We start from the raw sequence: 19,928 nt of genomic DNA on the forward strand, positions 1-19,928 counted from the left end.
TGTTCTAGTTAATCTAAAGCAAACCTTCCTCCCTTGGCAGGGAATAAAGCCCCCTGCTAACACTCTCATGCTGCCCTCTGGCCATACTGTATCACAACACCCAGTTCAGTCTTTGTTCCTCAGATGTTTCCCAGAGTCTCTTTTGGGCAGGGAGTTAGTGAAGAACCACAATGATGTTGCTCTCCTGCCTTAAATAGCTTTTGCATATGGCGGGAGCCCTTGTCTCCAAGTTTTGTTCCCATACCAGTCAGTGGAAAACATTGATATTCCAAGATGGAGTCCAGTAACAGGTGACTTGCTCACATGATTCCATAGTGTCATAGCAGCCCTGAGTCAGAGGCTGTTTAGTGTGTCCTCAGGAAGACCCCCTAAGTGGGAGATAAGATCCTTCTAAGGCCTGTTGTTCTCCCTAATGATTCATTAACTTGAATGGGTCCCTCCCAGCCAGCCATCTAGACTGACAGTCTTTTGCTAGTGGCTGTTCCCCAGGTGTAAAAACATTTGTAATACAGATGCATTGTCAATATTCCTAATTTCAGATACAAATAGGATAATCATATTGAGTAAATCATAAACCTTCCAATGATAGCTCACATGACTTATCTTGCATAAAATACATCAGAATTATGCCATCATCATTTTATCACTGTGAAGACTATGGGGTGCAGTGTCACACCTCCCTATTAACAAGGCACTCAAGAACTCAGTCAAAATCGTATGGCAGACCCCCATGTCTGTCCCACCAACATGTAAGCGGGCTGAGAAAAAATACTGTGTGCTAGTGAAAGACATGGAGTTTCTCTTCTCCCACCCACCTCCCAGCTGATCCTAGTGGATGCAGTCAACTCGAAGGGCAGCCAACACCAATTTAAATTCACCCCCTATGACTGGACCTGGAAGCGTCGGGATCTTTTTAGTAGGAAAACATGCTCCTTAACCTCTCTCCAGTTCTGCGTTGCAAACAGTGAAGTCTTACTGGTAAAATACAATTATCAGAATTACTTAAAACTGAACTCCTTTATTGAGCAGCTCCCAGATTATCATAAGGAACAATTGCAGGCCAATGTCAATGAAATCCAACTGGTGGCTAAAGCATCTCTCCAGTCTGCACTTGATGCGGCTGACACAGCAGCATGTTTCATCTTGACTGCCATCGTAATGAAACGAAATTCTTGGTTTTACCTATCCAGCTGCCCAAAATGAGGTTCAAACGACTGAACAGGCCCTTTCTTTTAAAGAGACAAAGCTGTTTGTGGAAAAGACTGACACCTCCCTCCACACCTTAAAAGACTCCAGGGCTACTCTTCAATCCCTCAGGATCTTCACACTTGGATTTAAGAGAAAATATAGCCTTCAACCATCATTTAAACCCCACTCATCACAATATCCTTCTCAGAGGTCATATGAACCTCAGAGGAAGAAATCCAGGTTCCCTAGGTGGAAACCTTTGTGTTCGCAACCCACTTCCTCTCAACCTTCCTCCTCAAAGCAACAGTTTTGACAGGTTGGTCAAAGTGCCCATAGAAAATTCTCCTCAACAACACCTGATCCTGGAAAACCTCACCCCTCCCTTTTGGATACTATCTCACCCCATTCCGCATCACCTAAGAGTGGATAACAGGTGGTTGTTGGAGATCGTTCGAGATAGGTACTCCATCCATTTTACCGTCCCCATCCTTCTTCGGAGACCCTTTTCATGAAAGCCTATTAGGAGAGGAACTATAGAGCCAGTGCCCACACATCTAAGAGGCATATCTACTCTCCCTACTTCCTGATACCTAAGAAAAAAGGAGATTGGAGACCCATACTAGATTTTAGAGTACTCAACAAATTTGTCAAGGCTCAGAAGTTCAAGATAGCCACAACAGCAATAATTATTCCAGCATTAGAAAAAGGAGACTGCTTCTCAGCCCTTGACCTTCAAGATGCATATTTCCACATCTCAATCATACTGAGTCACAGATGATACCTCAGGTTTATGCTAGACCAAGACCACTACTGGCGCTCCCCTTTGGCCTCTCATTGTTCCCCAGAGCATTCTCTAAGGTCCTTTAAGTAGTGGTGGCCCATTTACACTCCCAGGGCATCTGATTTATCCTGACCTAGATGATTGTCTTCTCAGAGCATGTTCCTTTTCCAAAGCCCAACGAATCACCATACCGCACTGGATCTATTCTAGAATCTGGGCCTTCAAATAAATGCACAAAAATCAACAGTAACTCTTGTACAGAGGCTAGAATTCATAGGAGCTGACTTTGACTCTTCAATGCGAGGGTGCTCCTCCCACATCACAGATTCCTCAGCCTCTCCATGCTTCTAGAGACAGTGCAATCCAGCCCACAGATTTCGACCAGACACTGTCTCCAACTTCTGGGGCATATGGCCATTGGCACATTGGCTATAGATCATGCCAGACTGCACAGGAGATGCCTTCAACCATGGTTCAGTTTACAGACCAAACAGTGACAACATAAACTACTGTTGATGCCCATCAAGGTCAAACAATCCTTGGATTGATGGAAAGACCCAAAACCAACTGCATGGGAATCCCATTTGTTTGGCTTTCCCCATCATTACTACTGACCACCAATGCATCCCTCGTAGGATGGGGCATACATCTCGACGATCTCACATTGCAGGGCAAATGGTCTCCATCAGAGATGTGCCTTCGCATTAATCTACTTGAACTGCAAGTGGCCAGAAATGTGTGTGCTCACTTTCTCCCGCTGATCAAAGGCACACATACAAAATTCAGGATGGACAATATGGCCTGCCTATATTACATAAACCAACAAGAAGGCAACAGATCACCCTCTCCGGGCGTGGAAGCACTAAAGCTATGGAACTGGTGCATTTCCCGCAATGTCACAATATCAGCGGCCTATGTGCCGGAAGTGCACAACATGACAGTGGATAGTTTAACCACAAATTACCACATGACCCCAAATGGGAGATTTGATGATACTCCATGACACATTCTGACAATGGGGGCCACAAACAATAAACTTGTTAGCCACTTACCAGAACAAAAAATGTCCACAGTACTGCTCCAGAGCAGGGATTGGATGCACATCATGGAAGACACTCTTCCTCTTGTGGGACAAGGGCTTTCTTCACCCCTTTCCCTCTATTACTGAAAGTTCTCTTGAAAATAAAGAAAAAGCAAACATCATACTGATTGCTGTCTCCTGTCCCAGAAAGACATGATATCCTTACCTGTCACAACTGGAGCTATGTCCACCAATGACTCTTCCAATCACTCCTTATCTTGTATCACAGAATGAGAGGCGCACTCACCATCTCAACCTGAGAATACTGCAGATTTGAGGACGTTCAGAAAGTGTTACTTCAGAGTAGAAAAGTAGCTACCTGTTGAACCCACCTACCAGACGGAGACAAGATTTCAAATCTGGTGCCAGCGCTAAGGTGTCACCCTACATATAGCCCCCCTACTTGTAATCCTAGATTATCTGCTGACTCTCAAGAAATCGGGACTCTCTATTTACTTTCTAAAAGTACACTTAGCAGTAGTTGCGACCTTCTACCAGCAGATAGAAGGGTACTCAATTTTTCCCACCCGACTACAAAGAGGTTTCTCAAAGGCATAGTTAATGTGTTTCCTCAACCCAGGCATCCTCCCACCACAATGGGATCTCAACCTAGTGTTAAAAGGACTGACCAGATTACCATTTGAACCCATGGCCTCTTGTTCTTTAACTCACCTTTCCATGAGAACAGCATTCCTGATCGCCATCACCTCTGCAAGAAAGAAAAAGGAGATAGCAGCTCTGACAGAGCCTGCCAGGGAAGAACACTGTGAAGGGTGAAAAGTCACGCTTAGACTACATCTGAAGTTCACTCCCAAGGTGGCTTCCACATTTCACATGAACCAAATCATTCACCTTCCAACTGTTTATCCCAAACTTCATCAGGATAATAGGGAAGCCATCCTCCATATACCCGACGTGAGGACAGGACAAGAATTTTTAGAAAACCTCTGAGACTCTCCATTGCAGATAGGTTAAAAGACACATTGATTTCAGCTCAGAGACTCTCCAAATGGGTATCTAACCATATCAAACTACGATGCCCAATTCACAGCGCAACACTCCCATCTTCAATATGCACTTATTCTATTCTTCTCCAAGGTTATTCCTATATCAGAAATCTACAGAGCAGCTACCTGGACATCTGCACATACCTTCACAGAACACTATGCCATCCCGGGGGACTCTACCCTAGATGACAGTTTCAGTATTAGCATCTATGACAGACTCAACTCCGAAGCCTCAACCTCCGGTGGGGAGCACTGCTCAGGAGTCACCTACAGCAGAACACCTATAGAGACACTACTCAAAGAAGAGGAAGTTACTCACCTTGTGCAGTAATGATGGTTCTTCGAGATGTGTCTCCCTATGGGTGCTCCTCCCCACCCTCCTCCCCTATGTTTCTGAGTTTCTTGTCATTGACTCTGTGGTAGAAAAGGAACCTAGGAGGGTTTACCTGTGTACCCTGGCTAGCTTCATGGCAGAGCACAGGAAGCAGTGCATGCGCAGGCTGAATGGAAACTGCTACCAAAGTTCTCCAATCAGCAACTCATTTTTTATTAACTAACAAATAGCCATAGTAATATTTTGGCGGGCATTACAGTCCTAGACCCAGATATGCACTAGTGATATAGGAGTGAAAATATCTGTTCTTATATAGTGTAAGCCTGCCAATCCTTCTAAATGAAGTGATTCTAATTGATTCAGGCATTCAATATTTTTTGTCAGTCACTTTTGCTTTATTTGTTTCAAAGATTGAAAAAGAAGTAATGCAAGAGGCCATTTTAAAAGCAGTCGAAGAGGAAAGGAGAAACATGGAGAAAATTCATGCAAAAGAAAGAGAACTATGGCAGGCCGAATGTGACAAATACAAAGAAAAGATTGCTCAGGCTGTTCAGGAGGCTGTGCAAGAGCAAAGAAAAACCAGTCAAGTGAGTACATTTTACCTTTTCATAGAGCTGTTGGCTTTTGAAACAATAAAAAAAACAATGTTTAAACTTCTCTGAATGACTACATAATGTTTAGTTAGATCCTTTAAAAATGTAAACATTCAGTTTTTATCAAAACATGTAAAGGGTTCTAGGCACTTTAACAGCATATTAATTACCATAAATATGTCTGTCTTTTGTATTCTCAGGACATGAAGTATCTTTTATTTATACTTAGAATTCAACATCAAATTTCTTTCTTTTACAATGGATTAGAATTCCAGTGTCTCGTTATTTATGCACCAATTATTCTAAGATACCATATAGAATGAAGACAGAGAAAGCAATGGATGGATGAAAAAAACAGTGAATAGTGAGACTTTTCTAGAGAAATTCTTGAGAGATTAATGCTCCGATGAGTGTTGAGTATGCGTTACTTATACAAGTTGAAACAGAGTCTTTCCCAACCGTGCTTTAAAGGAGATAATAGCAACTACAAATTAAATATGTTGCAATAATGGTTATACATTCTTCCAAAATCCATGTTGTCTCGTCCATTATAATAAACTCTTTTTTTCAATAAACAGCCAAGAAATCTACTGGATTTTTGGAATCCTATTTTAATATTGGTCTAAAATGTCCAAAGAATAGCTTTGAGCAAAATGAATTTAATTCAGATGTTGAATTTCTAACTTTTTAGCATGATTTTGTAAACCCTACATCAGCAAAAACAAAAACATTAGCTTTTAAAGTGTGATAGACATACTTAGCAAGTCACAGCAAGTCTACAGAACATATGTTAAGAACAGGCTGCATTTTCCCTACATACATTCTTCTCCTTCAGTTTAACTGGATACCGTATTCTTCTTCTTTTCCTGCCCTAAAGTTGTGCAAAATTATGTGCAATGCTATTAAATAAACTGGTAAATAAAGTGATTCCTGTATTATATGTACATAATTTGTATGTGTTTGGATAAACAACAGTAGTAAACAAGATATCACTATAATTAAATTCTGGAAGTCAAACGAAAATATTTTTCCTGCGAACTAATCTGGGTGTGTTACACATAAATTGACAGTTTATAATCAGTAGATGTTGGATGGAGCTTTAGTTTATCATATTGGTAAACTGAAAGTCGAGTGGTAGATCTGGCACATCTTGCAGATTGCCTACTAGGACAGACAATTAGTCTGCTAACATTATATGTCTGAGTATAGGCTTCCGAAGCAGAACTGTATTTGATATTCAAATTATTCCATCATTATGCTTTATTTTTTTGGTCGATACAAGCTAAGTTTTATTTTCTTGCAATTGCTGTTTACAAAGGATATAAGTAATTTCAAAGATAGTAAAAAGTAAAACACACAAATAATCTGTGAGCACCTAGATTAGAGGTGGGCAAACTACGGCCTGCAGGCCACATCCGGTCTGGCCTCTGAGCTCCTGGCCCGGGAGACTAGCTCCTGGCTCCTACCCCGCTGCCCCCCCTCCCCTGCAGCCTCAGCTCACTGTGCTGCCAGCACAATGCTCTGGGTGGCCGGGCAGTGCAGCTGCGGAGCCACGGCCTGACCCAGTGCTCTGGGCGGCACTCCAGGCAGTGCGGTAAGAGGGCAGGGGAGTTCAGGGTGGTGGTCAGGGGTTGGGAGTGTAGATAGGGGTGAGGTGGTCAGAGGGCGGGGAACATTAGTGGTTGAATGGGGGCAGGACTCCTTGGGGAGGGCAGTCAGGAAGGAGAGGAGGCATTGAATGGGCTGGTGGGGGGCAGTAGGAGGGATCCGGGAGTGGACAGGGAGCAGGCAATGATGGATGGGGTAGGCTGTCAGGGCGAGAAGCAGCGAGGGTCGGATAGGGATTGGGGGCTGGGCCATGCCTGGCTGTTTGGAGAGGCACAACCTCCCCTAACCGGCCCTCCGTTCAATTTTGGAAACCCGATGTGGCCCTCAAACCAAAAGTTTGCCTGCTCCGACCTAGATAAAGAAATTATGACAACTGGCATATGATTTAATTGTTTACACTCTGTTATAAATTAAAGGCATCCTTAAATCTTTTCAATACAGAGAGAATATTTATATTGAATGTTGCTTCACACACTTCCGTCCTCATTGATTCGGAATCATCACCTCCAGGCTTGATTTTATTATTATGCTTTGTATCCTGGAAAGAAACTGCTGAGCTTGATAAAATAAACAAAAAACATCACCTCTATTTGGTTACAGGCTGCTCAGAGTATAGTACCAAAGCACTCTGCCTCTTTTCATTCGTAATGAACACTGGGTCAATTCAAAGTTTCAGTCCTTCTCTTCAAAGCCTACCAAGAATTCATCTGAGTTATCTTAGATACTGCCTCACTTGATATGATGTTGACTTCCCCCAGGAGCTACCTTCCTTTGGAACCATGGAACTGTCAGCCTCAAGAGTGAGACTTGTAAGTGGAGGAGACAGAACTTTCTCTCTGCCTGGCACATACATCTAGAACTCAATACTAGGAAAGATCAGCATGAATATCACTGACAAACCCACTTCTTTTGCTTAGCTTTCTGAAATTAACAGCAAGGTAAAGAAATAACATATCCTATCTGTTGAGAAATACAAATATATTTGAATACACTTTTTCATAAATTTGGAAGGTGTTCCAATATCCTGGTGGTGAATGTGATATGAAAAACCTAGATATATATAGCCATAGAGATTTTTATTGTGTTTAATATAAATAAATGGTCCAAACTGCAAACTACAACAAAGAAGAGAAATGAAGCACGTCAGTTAAGGAGGTGGAGCATTTCTGCTCTAGCACAATAGTCTGCCACTCTAGATATCGCCTGTATTTAAGGTGAGTAGCCATGAGACTCCATGGCATGAAAGCATGACCCTAGCAGTGATGACTGAAAACAACACAAGAAGCTGAAGACATTTGTAAATCTCCCAAACTTCCCAAGGGATAAAAATCCACGTAAAAGTAGAGAATGTCTGAAACACATTTTGGTGTCAGAAAGTTAACCCAGAGCAAGAGACTAGAAACAAAAACCCAGAAAATTCCACAACTAGCCATGAAGACCAAGGAGATTATGCAGTTGGGTGTAAACACAGGATTAACAGTGGAAAAACAGGAATTCAGTTTTATCTTAAAACTGCCCAGGACCAAGAAAAAAAACTTCAGTCAGTGCCAGGCAAGTTAAAAGCTGAGAAGATATAAACAAATGTGAAATGCTTAGAAGCAAAAATGATTAACTAGAATGTCTGGCAAAGGAAAAGAACCTTGTCATAAGACATTTCTGAAACATGTTTGAATGCTCCAAAAATCAATGGGATATTGTAGTACTGGAGTAGAAACTACACAAGAAAGATGTATTAGATTGTATATGAGGGGGAGTAGCTCTATGCAGTATCTATAAAATTCCAGAAAATCTAGTGAAGTAAAATTTGAGTGGTGAGGATCATACAGTGTGGATATAAACCTCGAGTCTTAAGAGTACAACTATGCTGGTAAAGTTGTACTACTGGCTTCAGGAAAAAATATACCAAGGCCCTGGATTCTTGTGTCTGTCCATCTTTTGTTTTGAGTGGGGAACTGAAAATTAAATAGTTTATTACATAGGAAATCACACACTTTCAAAACAACAACTTTTGGAAGTATTGTATTCGGAGAATTCAGAGGAAGTTGGAAAATTTCAAAGAATTCATGAAAACCTAAAATAAAGTCAGTCAATTACCTGACACATGGGGCCACAACCGTGGTACCCCTAACCCACCCAGCAATATTGTCAATCTATCCAACTACACGCTCAGCCCAGAAGAAAAGTCTGTCCTATCTCGGGGACTCTCTTTCTGCCCTGCCACCCCCACCAACATGATACAGTTCTGTGGCGATCTGGAAGCCTACTTTCGCCGATCTGCGACTCAAGAATACTTCCAGCACAACCATCGAACAGTTGCACCGATACACAGTACCCACCCACCAACAGCACAAGAAGAAAAACTCCACATGGACTCCTCGCTGAGGCCGAAATGACATCTGGACCATATCATTGAATGCTTCCCGCCGACTTTGCACAGGCAGAATCGATGGAAAAAAACACCGCTTGCGCTCATAAGCACTGACGCTGGTACACCGATCTGCTCTAACCCGCATGACAGAGCCAAACCTACACATCTCACAAGGCATTCTCAAACTACAATACGCCGATCGGGATAATTAGGAAACGATCAACAGGCATGTTGTACGCAGAGCCCTACTGCAGCAACCCAAGCAAAACCAACAGGACTCCTGGCATCACTTACAGCCGCTGCCTAACCCCTCCACATGCATCCATCCAGGGCATCCTACCCCTCCCGTGTACAATGATCCACACTTTCACGGTCATCGGTGGCAGGCCAAATCCTTGCCCACGACAACCTGCCAACTGAAACGTTTCTCACAGCAAACTGCCCACACGTACCATAGTAACTCTAGCTCCGGACCCTAGACCATTGCAACAAACCTCAATGCCAACTCTGCCACAGATTCACACAGCGGCACCTCATTAGGCACCTAACGCGATCCACCATCGCTCACTTGTTCATTTCACCTGCACGTTCCACCAAGGTAATATACGCATCATTATGCCAGCAATGCCCTCTTGCTATCTACATCGCGCCAAGAGGACAGTCACTATGGAGAAAGATAATGGACAAACATAGCTATCGGAATGGCAACTATACAAAAACTGTTAGGAGGACACTTTCAACCTCCTGGCACACTACGTATAGCAGACCTGTAGGCTATCCTGCAGCAAAAAAAACTCAGGACCAGTACCTTCAAAGAGAAACATGCTGAGGCTCAGTTCATTTGCAACATTTGACACTATCAGCTCTGGACTCAACAAAGACTGTGAATGCTTGCCTTACGAACCATGTTTCCCCTGGTTTTCAACCTCTACTGCTAACAGGGCTCACCCTCCCGTGACTGAACTTAAACCTCGTTTCTCTAGCTTGCTTGCTAGAATATATACCTGCCTCTGGAAATTTCCACTACCTGCGTCTGACGAAGTGGGTATTCACCCACGAAAGCTCACGCTCCAAAACGTTTGTTAGTCTATAAGGTGCCACAGGATTCTCTGCTGCTTTTACAGATTCAGACTAACACGGCTACCCCTCTGATATTTCACTTGAAGAGGAGCTCTATCTTGCTCAAAAGCTTGTCCCTTCCACCAGCAGAAGTAGGTTCAATAAAAGATATTACCTCACCCACCTAACTTGTCTCCCTCGTATCCTAAAACCAAACTCAGCTACATCATCACTGCAGTTTTCACATAGAAATAATAAAACACTTAGGATTCCAGTTCTGCTGAACTCAAGATAGTTATGTCCAAAGCTGACTGTGAAGAGTTACAAAGGGATCTCACAAAATGGGGTGAATTGGCAACAGAATGGCAGATGAAATTCAGTGCTGATAAGTGCAAAGTAATGCACATTGGAAAACATAATCCCAATTATAGATACAAAATGATAGGGTCTAAATTAGCTGTTACCACTCAAGAAAGAGATCTTGGAGTCATTGTGGATAGTTGTCTGGAAGAAATCTACTCAATATTCATTGGCAATCAAAAAAGCTAACAATGTTAGACACCATTAGAAACGGAGTATATAATATAACAGAAAATATCAAAATGCCATTATGTAAATCCATGGTATACCCACACCTTGAATACGGCATGCAGTTCTAGTGGCCACATTTTTAAAAAGATATGTTAGAATTGGGAATAAAAAGTACAGAAAAAGACAACAAAAATTATTACTGTATGGAACAGCTTCCATGTTAGGACTGATTTTAAAAGACTGGAATTGTTCAGTTTAGAAAAGAGATGACAAAGGTGGGATATAATAGAGCAGTGTTTCCCACTGGTGGTCCGTGAAAGGGTTTCAAGGGGTACGCTAGCAAAGGGCCAGCAGCAGGTTGAGTGGGGCCAGCAGCCGGGACCCCAGACGCTCAGCGGGCTGAGCATCTTAGCCCACTGCTGGTCTGAGGTTCCGTCCCCCGGCTCCTGCCAGCTGTGTCCCAGACGCTGGCCTTACTCAGCCTGCTGCCAGCCGGGGGTCCCGTTCACCCAGGCCGGCAGCGGGCTGAGCAGGGCCAGCAGACAGAACCCCAGACCCACAGTGAGCTGAGCGGCTCAGCCGGCTGCCCGGCCAGGGTTCTGTCTGCTGGTCCCGCTCAGCCCGCTGCCGGCCGGGGGTCCTGTTCACCCAGGCCGGCAGCTGGAGGCCAGGACCCTGGGTGGCAAGGGGCCAGCAGCAGGCTGAGCGGGACTGGTGGACAGAACACCAGACCCGCGGCAGACTGAGCGGCTCAGCCCAGTGTCGGCCCAGGGTTCCATCTGCCGGCTCCTGCCAGCCGGGATCCCGGCCGCCAGTCCCACTCAGCCCGCTGCCTGCTGGGGGTCCCATTCACCCTGGCTGGCAGCGGACTGAGCTGGGCTAGCGGCTGGGACCCCCAGCTGGCAGCAGCGTGCCAGTAAAAATCGGCTGGCATGCCAACGCAAACTGTGCGTGCGGTGTTACTGCGACTCAGGCAATACACGTGCCGTCGTGGCATGCACAGAAGTCCTGCTGATGGATAAAAGTGAATAATTTCTTTTTTTGTTTTTGTAAACCCATTTACAATGGATTGCTCACTAAAAACGGGAAGTTTGAAATGTACAAAAGAAAATTCTGAAGGAAATATGAATGCTAGTGATAATTATGTTGAAAAATGCAGTGATATGGCTACATTAGACAATTGTGACGACAAAATTAGTGAACCGTGTGAACCATCTGCAAGCTTATTGAACATATCAACTGCAAAGAAAACCAAAAAAAGCCTGCAAATATTTTGAAGAATATCTTAAACTGGGATTTTCGTGGACTGGCAATGAGGTGGAGTCTGTTCCACTATGTGTGATTTGTTACGAGACACTCACAAATGAAAGTATGAAACCATCCAACCTAAAACGCCATTTCGATAACAAACATAAAGAATACTAGGGAAAACCTGTTGAATTTTTTGAAAATAGGCACAAAGATCTCCAAAAGTCCCAGAAAACAATTCATAATGTGACGGGAGATGAAAATATGAAAGCTTTGAAAGCTTCATATAGTATGGCATACTTAATTGTCCGGAGCTGCTGAAGTGATTGGCGAGACATATTAATAAAACCTGCAGCCAAAGTAATGGTGCAAGTGATGACTGGAGACAAGGCTAGCAAAGCTATAGATCGTGTTCCCCTCTCAAATAACACTGTTCATCGTAGAATCTCAGATATGGCTGAAAATGTAAAGCAGTAATTATTGTCAAGAGTACAAAAGATTCGCTACTATGCACTGCAAGCGGATGAATCCACTGATGTTGTGAATTTAGCTAATCTTTTGTTGTTTGTCAAATACAAGCTAAATAATGAAGTCCACAATGATATTTTGTTCTGCCAACCTATGCCAACACATACAACTGGAGAAGCTATTTTTAAAGTTATTGATGACTTTATCAAAAACAGTGACTTGGATTGGAGTTGTTGTGTTGGAATAAGCACGGATGACGCCACAGCCGTGATTGGTTTGAAGAAAGGAGTTGTTGCATATATTCAAGCTGTTGTGACAGAAGCAAAATTGACTCGTTGCATTCACAGGGAAGCACTCGCCACCCAGAACATGCAGGCAGGTCTAAAGCAAGTACTGGATGAAGCTGTGAAAAATAATCAGTTTCGTGAAAGGCCGCCCTCTGAACTCCTGGCTGTTTTCTCAGCTTTGTGATGAGATGGGCAGTGATTACAACTCCTATTTTCACACTCCAGTGCATTGGCTTTTGCATGGAAAAGTTCTAAATCGCCTGTTTGAGCTGCGAGAAGAACTGCAAGTTTTTTTAGACGAAACCTTTAACCGGCAAGACAGTGTACACAACTGGAAATGGCTATGCAAACTAGCATGTATTGCAGATATCTTTGCTCATTTAAACAACCTCGATCTATCCTTGCAAAGGAAATTCATATCCATATTCCATGTTCAAGAAAAAGTGAGCATCATGGTCCCAAAATTGAAACTGTGGCATAAACGTCTTAGTCGTCGTGAACTGGATTCCTTTCCATCTCTTCATGACTTAATAATAAACTCGACTAACGAACTTGATAGTGATGTGTTGCAAACCATAAAGCAGCATTTGGAAAGCTTGCAGAAAGATCTCCATAAGTATTTCCCTGAACCGGACGGCACCTTTGAATGGATAAGGAACCCTTTTATCATCAATGTTCAAACATTGCCAAATAACCTCCCTGCTTCAGAAGAACAACAGCTCTTGGAGCTGGCTTCAGATATCTTCCTGAAAACCAAAATTTGAGCAAAATACACGGACGTCATTTTGGTTGAGGGTTAGCTCTGAATATCCAGCTCTGTCGGACAAAGCTGTCAAGTATCTTCTGCCTTTTTCCACCTCGTATTTGTGCAAGATCAGATTCTCTGCGCTAGTTGGCATCAAAACAAGAAAACGAAATCATCTTATTGACGTGGAACCCATCTTCGTCTTAAGATCACAAACATCGATCCAGATATCCCCGCGATATTATGTGGTCAAAAGCAGTTGCATCCCTCGCACTGAATAGTTTGGTTTGTACTGAACATTTTTCAATACCGAAATAGTAAGTATTAAAACTAGTGCTTTCTCCACTAACCTAACCAAACCAGCATATTTTAATTTCAGAATGATATAAATTCACCGTGTGTGTGTGTATATATTTATCAAAATAGGCTGTTCTGCCAGACTGTTGTTTGGCTTCTATTTTTTTAATTATTTCTATTACTACTTCTATTGTGACAAAGTTCCTCCTCTACCTTGGTGGGTCCTGCCCTTCTTGGCAGATTTGTTCACCTCAGTGATCTTCCCCACAGTCTGTATCAACTCCTCCTGTGTCTGATCAGGAGTTGGGAGGTTTGGGGGGAACCCGGGCCCGCCCTCTACTCTGGTTTTCAGCCCAGGGCCCTGTGGATTGTAGCTGTCTATAGTACCTCCTGTAACAGCTGCATGACAGCTACAACTCCCTGGGCTACTTCCCCATGGCCTCCTCCAAACACCTTCTTTATCCTCACCACAGGATCTTCCTCCTGATGTCTGATAATGCTTGTCTCCTAAATCCTCCAGCAGTACACTCTCTCACTCTCAGCTTCTTGCTTCCAGCTCCTCACTCACGCTCCTTCTCCTCTGGCTCCTCCCTGCCTGACTGGGGTGAGCTCCTTTTTAAACCCAGGTGCCCTGATTAGCCTGCCCTGATTGGCTGCAGGTGTTCTAATTAAAGTAGCTATATCCACTGCCTTCTAGAAAGGTCTTAATTGGCTCCAGGTGCCCTGATTAACCTGGAGCAACTGCCATTTGGTTACCATGGTCCTAGGGATTTGTTTAGCCTGGGGCTAACATACCTGTTTCTCAGTACTTTACTGTAGCCATCTGGCCTTGCCCCATCACACTATATGTAACTATTCTTTCTATTAAAAGTTTTGTTTCAACTGTATGCAATATAATTTTGTCTTTATTTCTAATAAACATTTAATCCAGAGTTAAACGAATTAGGAATATATTATAAAAATGTGGCTACCCCTCCTCTCCCAAATTATCTTCATCGGAGAAGGGGACAAATGTCTCAAAAGGGGTACGCAAGTATTGTAAGTTTGGGAAACACTGTCGCAGAGGTCTGTAAAACCGTGAATGGTGTGGGGAAAGTGAATAGTGAAATGGTGTGTACCCCTTCATGTAACACAAGAATGAGAGTTCACTCAATGAACTTAATAGGCAGCCAGTTTAAAACAAACATAAAGAAGTACTTCTTCCCACAAGCAGAGTCAACCTTTGGAACTTATTGCTGTGGTATGTTGTGGAGGCCAAAAGTATAACTGGGTTAAAAAAAGAATTAGGTCAATTTGTGGAGGATGGGTCCTCAGTGTCTATTAGCCAAGATGATCAGGTAGCTGACCCCATGCACTGGGTGTCTGTAAACCTCAGACTTCCAGAAGGTGGGACTGGACAACAGGATGGATCATTCAATAATGGCTCTGTTCTATTTATTCCTTCTGAAGCATCTGGAAACCAGATCCTGTCAGAAGACAGGATGCTGGTCTAAATGGACCATTGATCTGACCGAGTATGATCATTCTTATGTTCTTATGCTGAATCATTTAGTATGAATTCTCACTTTAGTTTCTAAGCAGATTACCTAAAAGAAAATAAACGTGTACATTTATTGAATGGTAATGCCGGAAAGGGACATAGGATTGGCAGGGACCTCATCAAGACCAGTCCCCTGCTGTCACAGGCAACACCATCAAATGATCCGTTAATAAAGTAATCTTTTCGTAGAGTCATAAAGAAAGTTTAGTGTGGGTTTTTAAATAATTTTACACAAGTTGAACACCCATTGAATAAAAGCAAATTTCTTTAACACAACTGACTTATATTAAATTGTTAGTCTCCATGTTTCAGACCTCAAGAGAACTGTAGAGTCTGTAGTTGAAATCAGAGTCTGCTTCTCAGTTTATATGGCGTTTTTTTAATTTATGTATTCTTGTCAGCTAATAGCTCTGACAGCAGTCTCGGAAGCTGGTTGGGGTGATGAGCATCATTTGGTGTCCAAATAAAAAATAGTAAATTAAAGTAAAAGTTCTTCACACTTAAGTCAACTATTAAAATGTAACTGGTTTCAACATGATAGAGGACCTTTCTGGGGAGGGTGAGTACTATTAAAACATGATCAACACTCCCTTTGTTTTCATGAATACATTCACTTGAGCAACTGAGATTTTTATATTAAACTGGAGATACTGTACCTTGAGGCCTCATAAGTCTGACAGGGATAAATGAGATATATTACATCACCAAGGGAATGTCAGGCTTTTTCTGTAATAGTATCTCAAGAGGATGTAAGGTATTAGTAAGTCCAAGAGACTGTTTGTTTCCTTTAAGTAAAGTATCCTGAGATTTTCAGTTTTCAAACATGTGTTATCCAGGTGGATAATCAGATTTATAAAAGAGACCTGTTTTATTCAGGAGAGAGTTTCTCTGTTTTCTTTTTATTTTTGGAATGCAGTATGGGAAGAAGACGCTCTACTTTCTAAAATAAGTAGAGTCTTGATTACAGAGATACTGTAGTGTTTCCACAGTGGCCTCATGGTCTTTGTACCACACGTTGAAAATTCATTATGGGTGAGGAAGTCCATATGCTCAGTAGGCTAGATGTATGCTGGCCTAACTCCAGTATTTTTGTTCTATTTTTGGTACACTATATACATCTTACACTGGCAACTTCCATGCAGACAGTGTTTACTATATTTCTAGTAGGTGTCAATGCAGAAGAGAATACCTAAAGGAACAGGAAAACTATCCCACTGCAATTTGATTCAAAATTACATTTTTTTAATACAAAAGCAATGGGGATGTTGTGGATGGTAGTTAAAATGGATTGAAACTGGAGAGGGAGCTCTCACCACACAATTCAATAGTGTAATGAAGTTGTGGGGAGGTTGTTTCTCCCCAAGCCAGGAAGATAGGGAGTATCCCTGTGTGTCTATCAGAGGTCTATGTGCTCCCCTATCCTTGAAACTTTGGAAGACCAGAAAAATTATGGGGACATAGGAAGAGTCTATCCAAAATATTTTGGATAAAGTACGGAGGATGTGACAGTCTTTTAGCAGGTAGTTCGTAATATAAGCAAAGTAATGCCCTGAATTTACAAATTTGCAAACCTAATTATAAGCAAGGTGGACATAGAAACCAGATATTAAGGCTTGAAAAACATGAGAAATAGATGAAACAGTTGAGCAAAATTTTTCTTACACCAATAAAAGACAGTAGTGAAGAAATTAATAGAAATAAAATTGAAGTTGAAGCCCTGGAAAATCAGATCTACGTTATAGTTTGAGTTGAGTAGCCCTCCCAGAGAGCTGAAGGCAAAGTATCTCCTCCTATCATTTTCTAAAATTTTAGGGTCAAATTTGCAATACTGCATTGTGGATAATTCACAGTAGTTTGCCCTGAATATTAAGGGAAAGAACCTAAATCTGCCACATCCATATTCCTCACAGCAGGTAATTTAGGGATGAGAAGAGAGTTTTGATGTCTGCAAATAAATAAAAGAACCAACATAAAATCTGCTTCCTTTTGGACATGAGTGAAAGGACCAAAATGCAAAGATCATAGCACTGGGAAAGTATTTCAGGAAAACTGAGGCGGCAGTATTTCACTCAGCCAAGCCACAAGTGAGATATACTGAGATATACAAAGAAAATATATTTTGGAACACATATTTAGCCAAATAACTTATGGAAAAAATGTGAACTTCTCTGTAGTCTCTCCCCAGTAAACCTCTGAGCAATCAAGACAACTGAATATGCTCAGATTACTGAGGGTTCATGTAGTGTAGCTCCTTGCAGAACTATGATTTATAATTTATTATTTTGGAAAGTCCCATGTAATTTTATTGGCAAACCAGTAAATGTCTTAATGGTTGAAACAACTTGATTAATTAGAAATTCTTAAGATGGTACTCCCTGTGCTTGAAAGTATTTCATCAGTTTATGAATACCAGTGTGATATTGTTGCTCAGAAGGTAAAACTAAATGGCCAGGACATACAGTACTTAGTCCTGGAAAATGAGCGGCTACCTCCCTGCTGCTGGATGGTTTTTTTTGTTTGTTTGTTTGTTTTTGGGTTTTTTTGAAATTGGTCTTAATATTTGTGCTTGAGGGAGTGTGTCTTTCAAAGGACTTGGCAAGCCTGAATCCATTTTGGACTGAATCTCTGGAAGGACCTCTACTCCCCTCCCCACCCCTGCGTCCAATATAAATGAATGAAGGCTATACAGTGAAATACATAAGGAACTGAACATGGACTAAAAGAGCACTTTTTTTTTTCCTTTTTGTTCTTTGTCTGCTGTAAATGTCTTGACTGAATGGTAATATTAGTCTTGTCATATTTTTCCTCAATGCCCTACATGTGGATAAGGTTGAAAACACTATAAATTAAAAGTTTGTCCAAAAATTATTATGGATTTATTAATCAGATTTCCAGTCTTGTTTATTACAAACACAGGGCTTTTTCTGATCCCGAGATTTAAAATAGCTCAGTTTCACCCATCTCTTCCCATTTTCTTTATTGCTCAGGATGAATAGGTCTCTGTAGGAGATTAAGGAAGCTAATATGAGGGAGAGGAAAATGTGTGGGTGTCGGTCTTTTCTTTTTTTATTGCCAAATATAACTGCTGTCGCAGGTAGTTCTCCATCGAGAATTGCTTCTACACAGCCCCCTACTCTTGGGAGTTCATTCACTGGCACGACAGTTCCAAAAATCGTTGCGAAATCAGCAACTATTGGGTGTGTAGCACTGTACACTCACCCCTGCAGCGCCTCCTACTGGTCTTCATCAGGAATTAGCTCTTCGACCCAGGAGTGCCCTCTTCAGGCGGGTGATCCGCTTGTCGTTGGCCCCCATGTCTCTCCCAGGTTCCCGGTGCCCTTATCTCAGGGTTCTGCCTCCTACAGTACCCCACAGTCTTTTTCTGGGTTTCCCCACCCCAGGGGAACCCCCACCCCCTATCCCCATGTTGCCTCAGTCATGGCTATTACCAGTCTCCGTTTAGCCCCGGCTCCCTGGGGCGGACTGCAGTCTATCAGCCAATCATCACAGGCAACAAGGGATTTGGACTGGCTGCCTTTACCCACTCTCTGGCTGCCCCCCTGCAAGCTCACTACCTAGGAGGCCTAGAACTAGGTCCTGCAGCCTGGAGAGTTGCCAGCCTAGGGCTTTCCAGCTCCTAAGGCCTTTCCCCAATCCTGCCTCCCTTTAGGTCCCCTGGGTATTTTCCCAGCAGCCAGGCCTGTCTCCCTCTGGCTTCCCTGGCCGCCTTATAAGGCCAAGTTGCTTAGTTTGGGGTTTGGCCCCAGCTGCAGCGACTTCCCCCAATCAGCTGATGTTTTACATCCTTGCTCAACCCCAGCCCTCTGCAGGGCTTTTCCAACCCCTTCTGGGCTGGAGCGGGTGTTCACCCCCTTACAGGGTCAAAGTGCACTCACACTCTCTCAGATCTTGTCATTTGGTATGAATTTCACACTGTAAAACCATGTAAGTCTGCTCTTGCTTGCTTTCATTTTGTTGCAGGCAGCAGTTTTTTGAGTCATCATGGCATCTTTTTATACCCTTCTCCACAGTATTTGTTAGAATCAGTAGGTTTTCAGTACTCACTCTTTAGTTAGTTTTAAGCTTTTTTGAAAAAATAGTCAAGTGTATAGCATTGTTTTATGATAAGCCTGCATCACTGTGGTGTCTTGTTGTTCAAGTCCACAATCATATGGATGTAGACAAGTTCTGGCTTTTGGAAGCGTTTCCTAGCAAAATGGGATGTCAGTGATAGACCACTACTCACTTCATAAAATGCTTGAGAAGAGCTCACTCTTCAAGGGACATCTCCACTTTCTACTGGCTTTAAACTTTAGCCCACTTTGACTGAGAGAGTTTACTGAAAAATCAACTAATAGAGGATGCCTTACAAATCCATCTAGCGTTTATTACACTGCAGTCTTTAGTTACATCCTGTCGGGACCTAGGTACTGCAAACTGGTTCCCCCACTGTATTTTTCATCTTTCACTATTCCTGAGTCCTCATCTAAGGGTTGTTACTGCCATTCTGCCTTCCAGGATTGAGCCGCCGCAGAGATGATTCCCAAAGAAGAGGAAAAAATTACTCACTTGAAACTGAAGTTGTCAAAGTACACTGCCTCTACAGATCCACACTCACTGCCTTCCTCCATTGTTTATTTTGTTTTGTTCATGATTCTTGGATTGTATTTAAAAAAAGAAACATACAAATTACCTGAGGGCTTTGACCTAAGTATAGTTCTTCTTCGAGTGCTTGCTCATATCCATTCCAGTAGGTGTACGCGCCGCGCATGCACGTTTGTCGGAGAACTTTT

At 42.5% G+C, this 19,928-nt stretch overlaps 1 protein-coding gene across 4 annotated transcripts in view; it reads left to right on the plus strand.

The window, feature by feature from the left end:
- CCDC91 (coiled-coil domain containing 91) overlaps positions 1 to 19,928 on the plus strand; it is a 364,298-nt gene that overhangs the window by 243,067 nt on the left and 101,303 nt on the right. For 3 of the 4 annotated variants that reach the window (XM_032772230.2, XM_032772231.2, XM_075070673.1), the window contains exon 11: positions 4,802 to 4,978. In XM_032772230.2, coding sequence (XP_032628121.1) covers positions 4,802 to 4,978 — 177 coding nt within the window. Of the gene's footprint in view, positions 1 to 4,801; positions 4,979 to 5,184; positions 6,531 to 19,928 lie in introns of those variants that run through there. The other variant, XM_032772233.2, reaches the window with a different exon arrangement.

Source organism: Chelonoidis abingdonii, chromosome 1 (genome assembly GCF_003597395.2).
Source record: "Chelonoidis abingdonii isolate Lonesome George chromosome 1, CheloAbing_2.0, whole genome shotgun sequence".
Classification (NCBI taxonomy): domain Eukaryota; kingdom Metazoa; phylum Chordata; order Testudines; family Testudinidae; genus Chelonoidis; species Chelonoidis abingdonii.